The 13,029-nt window shown below is 34.8% G+C and overlaps 1 protein-coding gene across 2 annotated transcripts in view; it reads right to left on the bottom strand.

Annotated features, from left to right (window-relative positions):
• Window positions 1-12,465, bottom strand: part of LOC144472339 (uncharacterized) — a 15,640-nt gene extending 3,175 nt beyond the window's left edge. The window contains exons 1-9 of one of the 2 annotated variants that reach the window (XM_078185322.1): window positions 11,957-12,465; window positions 9,542-10,034; window positions 8,873-8,969; window positions 8,083-8,795; window positions 7,704-7,883; window positions 7,352-7,614; window positions 7,132-7,273; window positions 6,540-6,802; window positions 5,399-5,710 (exon numbers count right to left, since the gene is read on the bottom strand). In XM_078185322.1, coding sequence (XP_078041448.1) covers window positions 6,596-6,802; window positions 7,132-7,273; window positions 7,352-7,614; window positions 7,704-7,883; window positions 8,083-8,795; window positions 8,873-8,969; window positions 9,542-10,034; window positions 11,957-12,003 — 2,142 coding nt within the window. In that variant the 5' untranslated portion in view covers window positions 12,004-12,465 and the 3' untranslated portion in view covers window positions 5,399-5,710; window positions 6,540-6,595. Of the gene's footprint in view, window positions 1-5,398; window positions 5,711-6,539; window positions 7,274-7,351; window positions 7,615-7,703; window positions 7,884-8,082; window positions 8,796-8,872; window positions 8,970-9,541; window positions 10,035-11,956 lie in introns of both variants that reach the window. The other variant, XM_078185321.1, reaches the window with a different exon arrangement.
• Between the last annotated feature and the right edge of the window lie 564 nt (window positions 12,466-13,029).

Below are 13,029 nucleotides of genomic sequence, written 5' to 3'. Positions count from 1 at the left end.
GCGGTCCGAATCGACGGTCGGTTCGTGCAGAATCTTTCGAAACGGAAAAAACGCGAGCTCTGCTCGCGGAACGCAGCGGATGTACATGATAATTGTAAGCACTTTTAAGTCACTATGCCGACATTTAATTCGAGAAGTGGCTACGTACGCGTTTTTTATATATCTTTGTGTTACGTTCCGCAAGTCGAAGTATCGTCTGTATGTGTATTTCGTTAGAACATAGTTTATTCTTTTTTTTTGTTCTTTTCCTCTATCTGCTGTCTTCGGACACGTTTATGTCGGAACTAAGGACATGAACATCGGCGAGAAACACGTTCTTTCGTTTTATATGCGAGCATATTGATTGGTTTAAACACCGTTCTTCCGCAGAATCATTCGTTGGGTGATATCTGAAAATTGGCTGTCAATTCCTTTGCGAGAAGAACACATCTATCGGTGCTCTTACCGATTTGATCGCAGTTCCAACAGAAACGTGCCGTTGCTCGATGTCCTCTACAACGCTAGAACGCTGCTCAATTACACCCCTGTGTATGTCCACAAAACGTTCGAAGTCAAAAGAACAAATAGGATACATCGTATATTGTGGTTCTAGCCCTCTGTTAGAAACTACTCATATTCTGGATTTTCGCGTCTTCGTAGATCCGTTTTATCTCGCGCGAGAACCGATGTCGATCTTTTTTTTAGAGATGTAAACTACCGAGAAAGTTTTTTACATTTAATCACATCGTTAAGTTTCGTTACAACATCTAGCACATTGTAAATGTAGGTCGTATATCGTTTTCAAATATACCAAAAATAATTGAGCTCTCAAGTATTTCGATCTTTATATAATTAAACGACAGTTAAATTGCTTGTACTTTAGAATTTATTGTTATGTTTAGTTGAATTTTGTTTCGCGCAAAAGCGTCGCAAGGAAGAAGAAAACGAACAGGCAGAATTATTATCAGTCCCCTCGATCGAAGCAATAAATGGAAAACGCACGCTTGACGAGCGATGATTGAACGCGGCGCTAATAGAAATCAGTGGAAACGAAAAACAACGATCGTTTTTTCACAACCAAAAACTGAATCTCCACGATAACAGTAGTTTTGCAGAGAATAGACCGAGATTGTACGTTAAGATGCGTCTATAATAACATTCGAGTCAATTTTTTATTTCTTTTTTACGTTTCTCTTTTTTTTTGGCTTTTCGTTCTTTCTTTCATTGTTTGTCGAGGCTTTCTTCAAAAACAGTTTAAATGATCCGTTTCGACGATCCAATTCTTTCCGGAAATTTTACATCTCCATTTTTGCAACAAATATAAAATATTATCATTGCTATTATTACTATAACTAATATCAGTATTATCGTTTCATTAGAATTATTACTACTATTTATCTCTCACGGTCCTGTTTCTACGGCTCCCGTTCAAGTGATATGGTTCTTTGACGTTTTTTTTTTTTGATTCGTTTATGTATAATACTGATTAGATCAAGAGAATTTGAACTTTTTTATCCCCGAACCTTACAACAACGCAACACCATCGATTGCATCTAGCACGAGTTTCTTTTCGTTCCGTGTTCGAATCACTTCTCTCGCTAAGCACTAAGGCGTCTTAGTTGCCATTTTTAACAAAAGCGTCTTAATACAGACAAATAACGGTCCTGCTTGATCAACGATCAAATTTGTTGAGAAATCATTATATATGTTGTAATATAAAATATAATGTACAGCGCGATCCCGTACAATTGCATCGAATCATGGTTTTGAAACAATAGAAGGGTGAACAAATTTTCATTCGATAAAATTCAATGACTTTAAATGGTATAGATATAGGTAAAAGAATTATTAAGATACGCGTGTAAAAAATTGATTAATGTAAAAGAACATGTTAACGTCAACATGATTGTTTGTACCCTTGTACATTTAGACTGTGTAGAGAAGAAACGTTGTAGCGTACATAAATCCAGATATAACATTAAAGTTAACATATCTTCGAAATTAATTAATTTTCAACACAGCTACTTGAACACTTTTTTATAAAATCGAAAACTAGATTTGTGCACGAGAAGATGTATATCTCGATTATTAAATTATGGTTTAACTCGGTTGCATTGGACATCCTGTATTTCTCAATAACTTTTATCACGATAAATATTAGAACGGACAGCAATGCCGAATATTTTTGTAAAATATTATTTTTGGTGTTTGTACAGTAAAAGATCATTTGTAATCGACGAAACACGTGCGCAGTCCAAACGTTAACATTTCAAGGTATAAATTAAAAGAAATTCATTATAGTTGCTATTGCTGAAACGTCATTGAAATTTAATCTGAAAATTCTACCACTAAATTATGGCCAACCTAATAAAACGTGCTGCGTGTAGGAGTCGTTAAAACAATTCGTAAAGTAGAGTGGTTTCCCAAGTGAAAAGAAAAAATAAAATAAAAAAATGTTGTAACGGATGAAACGAGCACACTAAAATCCATTAAATGCAATGAAATGAATCTAATTAATACAATCATTAACCGTAATCCCTTATACTTCTTTTCAACAGAATTGTTTCAGTCAAATTAACATTCGTACATATCGTGTCACTAGGCATGACATTATCACTAAAGCGGCGTATCCCTTTTTATGTACAATTTTGCTGGTCACAGCAAGTACAGAAACTTCACTTAATGTTGCATACAACATTAATACTGTACAATTGTGTTCCTCGAAAAGGATCTATGTTGATGTTACTCTATGAAATATTGCTTAACAGGTAAGACAAGAAAAATCGCGCTCATCTTATTGCCAATGGATACTATAGTGAAAAGCACTTTTTTAACTATTGCAACATTAACAGTTAGCAAACAGCAATAAAGTGGCGCATTTTTTTAAGAATTACTATTGCTTTCAATAACACGACTACCCAGACTATAACATCAAGGTATATCGCTTGGTCAACAATACTTTGTCACTGCTTGAAAATCTACTGTATCACCTTTTAATTGAGTGCAGAATCATCATTATTCACGACATCGATTGGCCAAATAATATTTTTCTCGTTTTCGAAACTCAAATTGGCTTGTGAACATAAATTCCATTCAAATTACACTTTTCCAGTTTGTCCCACAAATTTAGATTCCATTCGCTGTTTGATAAATCTTGTCTTTCTCATTAACACACTTTAAATACAGGCCGTTTTATCAGACGCGTTGTTTGTGTAAAAGAAATAAAAAAAATATGGCGTTGTTCTGTTGTCCTCTTTGTCAAGCAATACATTTACACTTATGACACGATAGAAACGAGGGTTTTTTTTCATTTAAATCCTGCTTACGCGTAGTCCGTGCAGTTTTTATAATGGACGCTAAATTTGAGGACTGAACACTTAAAAGATAGCGGGAAACTTTGCTTTTTTTTATTCTCGAGTTTACGTAGACGTTCTCGTTTAGAGCTTCAATAATTTCACGAACTTCTCTCATCGGTCACAGCCACTTCGAAACTTTTCACAGGTAGATTCAAAGAAACGATTATTCACTAATGGTAACAAGAGAAATTGTCAACATTTGTGTTCGGTAGACCGGTTATAAAGATACTAGATATTTACAGAAAAAAGATGGCACTTTCACTGAAGATCACTTAAGGTCCAAGTCAGCTCTTCCGGTAAATATGTTAAGTTTCTCAGACAGAATGAACAGAAAAGTTTGTTTAACGTCTCAACAAGAACGGAATCTCAAGCAATAATTCTCTAATCATTCTGAAAGCCATGTATGTTTTTTTTCGTTTATAAACAACTAGTGATTTTATTTGATCAATGTTGTTGATATTCTGGCTTACTTTGTTACGAAAATACTTTTCAAGCTGTAGAAAAGAAAACAACAAAAAAAGTAGATTTACTTATAAATGTATAAGAAAAGTAGGTTGAGTACAATTGAAAAATCACGAACTTTCGACTTTCACTGTATAATTTTATCCAAAAATTCTGTTTCACGGCTATCGACTAGCTGCCAAAGCAAAACGATTCCATTACCAACCAAAAGGAACACCTCGGAAACTCTTTTTTTTTGTAGCAGGAAACTATTGAAAAGGGAGGTTTTTCTTTAAATGCATACGTACTCAAAGCCACACGTATTCGTTCTCAATCAGTTGCACAACTTTTCATTCCATACTAATTTAGGTATCTAAGATCTACGAGACATAGATCGGGTGCATACTACTGAGAATCTTACGATTAAACAGCTTGAACCATCGTAAATATCGGGGCTAGACGAAATTTTTGTTTGTCAAATTATGCACTCTAATATACAGTTTGATTAGCACACGCTAAAGGATGTCACATTCTTGTCCTTTTTTTTTTTAAAGTCGGTTTAAATGCAGCAGCAACTTGTTGACGAGGCGAGTACAACGTAAATTGCCACTCCACTCACACCTAACGGCTAGCACATATTCGAATTGTTATTTTCCTCCTCTCTTTTTTTCTGATTTTTTTTTGTTCTCTTATTCTTCATTATTACTAAGAAGGTTCTAAACACATGTAACACATTAACTTACACTTAAAAAAGATGGGCGATCAATAAAAGTCGTATAAAATTGCTTAAGTTGCACGTGATTGCATGACTATTTTGTATAAATAGAATGAGTTACTTGTTACTTAGCTAACTATCTGTAAGTTAATAAATGAGTGATGAGCGGCATATTATTTATAGTTTTATACACACAGGAGCGCAACGGCAGCTAAATGATCGAACACTTATGGTTTGTTGTTCTCTCATTCTTTCTTTTTTCCACCCTCGATCTATCTACACCTATATCTCCCTCACTCACTCGCTCTCGCTCACTTTCGCTCTCTCTCCCTTACTTTCATTATACGCATTCGCTCCTCTCTAACTTTTTTATCCTTATTTCATCCTTGCTATTCATAGTATATTACATTCGTTCAAACATTGCGCACATAAGAATTGAGAAAATATATACACATAAAAACGTCGTGGCGCAGCAGCGATAATAGAAGTAATAGGTAATAGTTTCAAGAGTAATAGTAGTAATAGTAATAGTAGACGTACTAGTAGAAGTAAAAGTATCAATGATAAATATAGTCAAGTGTGATAGTTTCACCTAATCAGAGCACAATGCGTAGTTCTTTTTTTCTTTGCATCTCATTTATGGCTAGTTTACTAGAGAAACGGGGGAGAGAAATTGGTGGGGGGGGGGGGTATATAGCCGAATAGGTATCATTGGATAGACGCGAGTCAAATACCTAACACAAAAATCTTTCAAAATGTATTCTAAAAACATAGATAATAACATCGGATACTGCGTTATGCTTCCTTTTTAGTTATCTTTCCCCTTTGTACACGACGACTACACATCTTTTTACAATCATAGTTAAGAATAATTTCTATCATAAATAAGAACTTGTAAAAAGTATACCTGGTACCGTGAATCGCGAAACGTCCTCTGTTAAAAAATCGTCGTCCTGAATGTAAGGGATGTCTACAAAAATCACCGAAAACTTGCACAAGGAGCGATAGTAGTCATCTTTTGAACGGCCCTTGGGTTGTATTACTGTGGCGGGGTCATGGTAGTAGTGGCAATGGGAATGATAATGATAGTGATAGTAACAGTAATTATGGTAATGACGATGGTTGTAAATTGCTGAATGGTCTGTAGCAGGGGATCACTTATCGGAACTCGGGCACTCTCCAGGTTGTTTCATTATGCTGTAGTCTAGGCGGTACTGAGCTGAAATTTAAAGTACATTTTACTGTACTATGGAAGAGATTGACGTACACGAGAAAAATGTTCGGATGACTTGGTATCATATGATAGCTTCAATGTAACTAAAATAATTTATGCACTGTTAAAAAACCCTATAACAAGCCTAAACAACTGCTTGCTCAGTGTTGGTAGCTATTCAAGGGCAATGAATTCGTGAGCAATGAATTTCCCTTGTCTGCCATATAATATTATATAATCAACAGGTTCTTTCATTAACACACATAAACTATGAATATAAAATTATTCCTAACCACAATCCACAATATTTTGACATTTTCATTGAATACTTCAGCGATTTCTGAATACGTACATGTTCACATTATTATTTAATCAAAACCAACTAAACTCTTCGTAAACAACATAGTAGTTCAAATTATCTGAGCAGAATGTGAAACTTAATATTTAGCATTTTAAAAATAAAATTATATGAGGCGATTTGATAAATTTCGTGGGACTGCCACCTTTTAAATCACAAAAGTGATTTTGTGAAATAGTTTTAAAGGAATTATCGCAATTCACATAGAAAATTACTATTGTACAAAACATTAATTATTAAAAATCTTGTATATAAATATATAACAATTTGCAGACAAGAACTTTTACAAATTGGATGCTATTAAGAAAGAAAAGAAATTTTAAATATTACAAAACAATGTATAATGACTAAGTATTATTATTTGGACAATTATTTTAACCGCAATGAACTCAGTGTGAAAAATATTCATTCAGTAAAAGATAAAAACGCAATGATTAACAAAGATATAAAATACAAGAAGAAATATTTAGAACTCACCTTTTTTGGTAATGTCCTCCATTGTTTGATCTTTACAATCAACAGCGATGTGATTACTACTGCCACAGTTGTAACACGAGATTTTCGTTGGTGGGACGGCAGCTGGTGCGTACGTAACAACCGGAGTTGGTGGTATATACGGTGCCTGTACAGGTGTTGCGGCAGCATTTGGCGGAGGTGGGGGCGTTCCCCCTGAAGGTGGATGTCCAGGATACTGGTACATCATTTCTCCATTTGGTTGATACGTGGTCGGATAAGCTGGCCTTGCATACGGTCCATGTGAGAAATTAGAGTAAATACCACTGCTCGGTCTCAAAGTGGAGAAATGACCGTGCGGCAAATACGCGACCTGCGAATGCGATGGCGGTGCGGGAAAGGAAACGCATTGTGATAAGTTCGGTGGTCCACCGCCGTTCACCATTTGACTTTTGTGGCGCATCACATGTGACGCCGGATTTCTTTTACGTTGCCTTTCCGCGCCCGATTGTATAGATTGTTGAGGTGCTGGATGTGATACTGCGCTCGTAGAATGCACTGGTGCAGAGCTAAGGTGATCTGTAACTGATGGTGCATTGCTCTCGCTTCCGCTCACCCACGGTGCTGCTGGAGGAGTTTCTGGCGGAGATCTACTACCAGTACTATCGGAACTACTGCTCTGCGAACAGTGTCTACTGCTCTCAGGATCTAAGTTTAAGGCTTGTAACTGCGTCAGACAATACACATGTGCATTGCACCTATAAATTTCAAATACACATATATTTGTATAATTTCTTTCTGTCGCTATTACCACGTATTGCAGCCTCCTTTATTACCTCGAGTAACGATTTTGTACCCCAGCAACAGGTAACGTAAGACAGGCGTAGCACGGTGCATTTTGTGCAGCATACATCGGGGGCGGTGCAGGATACATTTGTATTTGCGCAGGTTCTAATGGTGGCATTGTAGGATATCGCCGTAAATTAGGAGTGGCCGCATGATTATGATGATGATGAATCGCTGGATGCTGTTCCTGCAATGGTATAGACTTACTACTTTGATTTCCATTATCATTCATCATTTCTGTCCCCGGCATAGCCTAAAAAATTGTGAACTCGTAAGTGATCTTTACAATATCTAAGTGAAACTGAAATATCTATCCACAGTTATAAAATATTTGAAAATTACTTCATTATCAAGTGAATCTATAGCTGCGTGTGCTGCATTACTAGTATTGTCCAACTTTTTGTCACTGGTAATTTGATTTAAACCATTACTTGTTTGGCTTTTCACTATACTTCGTAGTTGTCCCACTGCATTTGGTGTTAATCCTATTTCCCTCAAATCTCCATCACTCATCCTTCGAATCTGTATACAGCATTTTGCAAATAAAATAACGAACGTTATAATGTATAACACAGTGTCGCATTTTATGTAATTATCAAATATTTCATTGAAATAAAAAGAAAAGATAAGTTTATGTTCCAAATAGCGATTATAATTTTTTTTCAATGCAATTAATTTATAATAATTTTTATACGATAATTATGACACTTTACGATCTTACCTCGTCAAGAGAGAAATTCTGCAAATTGCCTTTGAAATTTGGCATTTCTTTTCCTAATGTTTCTCGTAAAGAGTCACCAGATGTTGAAGACCTCAACCGTGGTGGTGGTGGTGGTTGTTTAGATTGTGCTGCTGCCGGAATTAAGGTAGAAGAGGCATTTTCTATGCTATTGTGCCGTGAGAAAGTGGTAGAACTACTAATTGGCAAGGGAACAGAGCGTGATGGCAGCAATGAAGGTTGACTAGGATGACTCCTGCTAGTACCAAGAGCAGGAAGTGGCGGAAGGGCATTTGCATTTGAACTAGAGATACTAGTTTGACTATTAGAGGCACTCGTTGATGTTAAGGTGTTCGAAGTAGACTGAGTCACTTGTGAAGAGGTCCGTGGCATTGTGTTATTCCTGCGACCCATTGGGGAATTACTGCGACTAGGAGATCGAGACTGGGATGGCGACGATTGACGGCTGACTAAGGGGGAAGGTGGATAAGCCAACATGTCGCCAGTATGATACATCAATTGATTCCCCATCATAACCTGACCTGTCCATGGTGGCATATGATTTATTGATGAAAAGCCAAGGTGAACATATTGTGCTCCACCACCCGATCTGATTGGCATTTGCTCTGGTGTTGGTAAACATAAACCAGGTGGAGGCATTGATAAACCTGGGGGAACTCCAGTTACCATAGTATTATTTCTCATTGCCATATCTCCTGTAAATAATACAAATTATACATATTCATATATATAACAAATTATATATAATATACAACTATCTTCTTTAATTTACCATGATAAGTTTGTATTGGGGGAGGTGCCATCAAACAACTACCTTGTACTTCATTGTCCATCAATCTTTCATTTGTACTCATACATGGTGAGCACCCCTATTAAAAAGTAGGTATATTAATAAAATAACTGAAATATTAATTTCTAAAGATATATGCAGAGTGTACTGGAGCATGTTTCTGAATTACTACGAACACTAATTCTTCTAATGTTAACTTTAATTTTATAAATATTGTATAATGTAATATGTGCAACCTCACTATCAACATTCTATTGTGTTATCACTTTCTTACAGCATTTTTGAATTAATACAATCTATTCACTTGCAATAGCAATGGGTATAGAAAGCACTTGGTACGGTTTTGTAACAGTTTATAAGTATAGAAATAATAGGTATGCATTTTATGTATGACTTGGTTAGTGTGTGTTTTCTCACAAACCAGTATATGTATAATCAATTGATGAACGGCTTTGAAAAACTAAATTTTTAATCATATAATAATCCATCACTATGTACCAGTACACCCTAGTAGCGTGTTCTTGAAATTTTAAGCTCTCCCTCTCTTTCTATCTCTCTCTCTCCCTCGCGCGCGCGCGCGCGTGTGTATGGGAGGGGGGTGCACGCGCGCGCGCAGCACGTTTCCATATTTATATAGAAATTAATATATACTTGTGTCTGTTTATAGGATGAATTAGACTTTGAAAGATTCAGACGAGATTCCTCTTCTTGCAGTTTTATATAAATGTTGCCAAATATACTTTTCTGCTCATATGTAAATGCTGGATGATTTAAAGCCATTGTATACAATAAGAGCAACTCCTCCAGTGGTTGGTCATCCGATGAGATGGTGGTCCCATTTAGTAGGTTAGAGATCTCTTGATAGTCAAAATTTGACAGGTTCTTGTATAAGATCACAGCACATGCATAATTACAAGAATGTAATAATGCCATGTAGAGAGCAAGTTTCCGTCTTGTGCGTTTATCTGCTACTCCTAAGGTTGTCAGCTCCGCAAGATCAGAGGCACTATTTGCATGGTGTTCTGTGTCACGGAGATCGTTGTAATCCCGCTTGCCAATATCCTCGACACAAGTGCCAAGGTATCGTACTTCAAATGGCAGGCACATGTTTAATAACGTGCACATGACATCGATACGTTTATAACTGCACATAGACAAAAAATGGAGGTATCATAAACATAAAAGTTGTATATTTTATAGATATAAAAATATGTTATGAACAAATTTTTGCGTTTCTTAAGAAAAGTTCAAATTTTGAACAAAATCTATCATATGAAATTAATAGAACTGCAGGCATGTTATTGGTATATAGATGTTAGAATCCTTAAAGATATAATTTCAAGAACTAAAAGCTGTAATAAGTGTCAGTAATAAATAAAACTTTATATTTAAATGGGCTAGTAAAATGAAAAACATAAACAAAATAATTATTTTTTCAATGCATCTACTTATGAACTTATTACGTATTGCATACAAAACTGCATTTTTGTTCACCTTAATATTGTTATTATTATTCACCATTAAATATAATAACCATATTTCTAAGCATGTATGATATACGTATAAAATTTGATTATTAAAATCTAATTAAATAGAATGTCATATGATAGACGTGATACATTTGATCTAAATGCACACATATGATTTTTATCCATACTACTGAAATAGTTATACTATTTTGTTAGAATAAGATAAGACTTATATACTAGAATGAGATTTATTAAGAAATTATTACTTCTTCAAATTTGAACGACATACTCATTTTTTTAAATATCGTAATATAATAAACTTGTATAAAAGTGATGTATACATTTTGTAACACATTTATTAAAAAATGTATTTATCTTCATATAATGCAATAGACTTTACTATTTTAGTATTTTTTATTTATTATGAAGGAACGATTAAATTTACCTATATAGCATTGTTTACATCCATTGCGTAATTTGTATATGCTTAAATTTTTGCTTTGATAGAATATTATAAAACATGTAATAAATCACTGATAATACTAATACATAGATATCATTGTCATGAAGATTAAAATGGAAAAGCTGTCAATTTACCTTTTCCTTTACTTCTAACAGACTGTTTTACAAATTCTATTCAACGATATTGATCTCAAAATTTAATCATCATTAACTTATATGCATCTATAAATGTTTCTATGCATTGAAATGATGTAAACATGTGAGCAAACGAAATGATCCTTCTAGAATTGTATATAATTTTAATTGGAACTTCATTAAAAATATAATATGTGAATCAATCATATTTTCATTATAGATTTCATCACAGATTTATTATTTCTTCCAATGATACTAATAAGGATGTCTGATATGTAATTTTCATTCACCATGAAAAACTACATAGTTTTATTTATAGAATATGAATAAATTGAAATATCTATGAAGAATAATTGTTTAACACACTTTGTAAAGAACTGTATTATACTTTCAATGATCTTGTAAAATAGTAGAAAATAGATTCATCTAAATTTAATGTACACAAAAGTAAAAATATAATTTACATAAATATACTAATGAACTATTAATATATGTAACATTAATGACATTAATTTATAAATCTTCAAACTGTTTAATAGAAGTTTTAAATCATACTTCGAATGTTGATGTAAATTCAAAATAGTGTATGTCATTCTACGGACTTCCACTATCTCGAAAAGCGAATATCATCTCATTGTATTGTTAAGTATGTAAGAGATTATAGGAAAACATAGTTACTGCCATACATGGTATTTCTGTGTAATATATAAAACAAGATTACATTTGTTGCATTTAAATGGACTGGATATCGACGAAAACGAAAGTCTACGTAATTCTACAATTATCATCATATCCGTGATAGTTTCTGACAAAAGGAACGGCGATAAGATCACGATAGGAAGTTTTTTTTTTGGTTAGTTCGAAATTTGGTAAGAAGGATGAGGAGGTCACAGTAGAAAACGTAACAGTAAGTCGAGAATAAGGGAGGTTTAACATGTTTGTGACAACGAAAGGGAAATATGGCATAGATTATGAAACTGGTTAATGATATTTTCATTACCTGGACAGATTCCCAAACCATGATACCACGTTCTCCTTACACACCATTGCCAGACAACATTGATACCACTTGGGCTGAAGAAAGCGCCGATGCGGACAACTTTGGCGCCTCGGGTGTTGCTATCAAGTGACAATCACGGCGAAGCCTGGCACAATAACGAACTATAAACTGTTCCAAACCGTTCACGAATGTGCAAGTCTCGTCAGAAATCGAGAACGATTAGCCGTAGCGAGCACATCAAATGCACAGCGGCGGCAGCAGCAGTAGCAGCACGGCGCACCGTGAAGTATCCACATTCGCGGCAGCAAGCAGAGGCAGGCGCGACCGACCGATGGATTAAACGACGAGCACGAATTAACTAACCACGCTTTCATAAAAAATCTCGTGCAAACAAGCAACACGATCTTCTCGTCGAAAATTAAATTCAACCTCCGCAATTATCCCTGCTGCGTATGCTAATTCTCTCTAGATGTTCTGAATCGAAAATTCGAGTCTCGAGATCCGTTCACATGCTCGCGTTAAAAAAGGCATCGGGTATTTGCTCCAACCTACTGTCAAGCCACTATCTCATGTAAGCGACGTTCGCACTGTAACTCTCGATTGGTTATCCTTTTATCTGTCATTAATTGAAAATACTTTTCATCGTTGAAATCATGTTTTTAAAACCCGCCTTTTAGAAATAACATAACGCAAATTCGTAAAGCACCGTGGTTAAACTATTTTTATCACCAATTGTTTGTCGCTATCGTATAACAGAGAATTACATAGATATCGGACCTGAGATTGTAAATTTATGTTTCACTGCTAAATTCATTTTACTATTAATTGAAGGAGCCCTTTATCATTTCTTGTATCGAATTTGAAATTTTCTTCAGGAAATAACAATGCGATTCGTAGTCCATTCATGTATAGCAAAAAATGAGGGTGCAAAAATTTAGGAAATTCAGATTTTGCAAATTCTGGGAGATCGAATAAAGCTGAATTAAATACGTACATATTATCTACTTGTTTAAGAAATTACAGATATTTTGAGAATTTGGACTGATGCAGTTTTTTTTATTGAAAACAGAAAA

Source organism: Augochlora pura, chromosome 7 (genome assembly GCF_028453695.1).
Source record: "Augochlora pura isolate Apur16 chromosome 7, APUR_v2.2.1, whole genome shotgun sequence".
NCBI classification, from domain to species: domain Eukaryota; kingdom Metazoa; phylum Arthropoda; class Insecta; order Hymenoptera; family Halictidae; genus Augochlora; species Augochlora pura.
The sequence above is the reverse complement of the archived record's forward strand: the minus strand, read 5'-3'. Positions and strand labels throughout refer to the sequence as shown.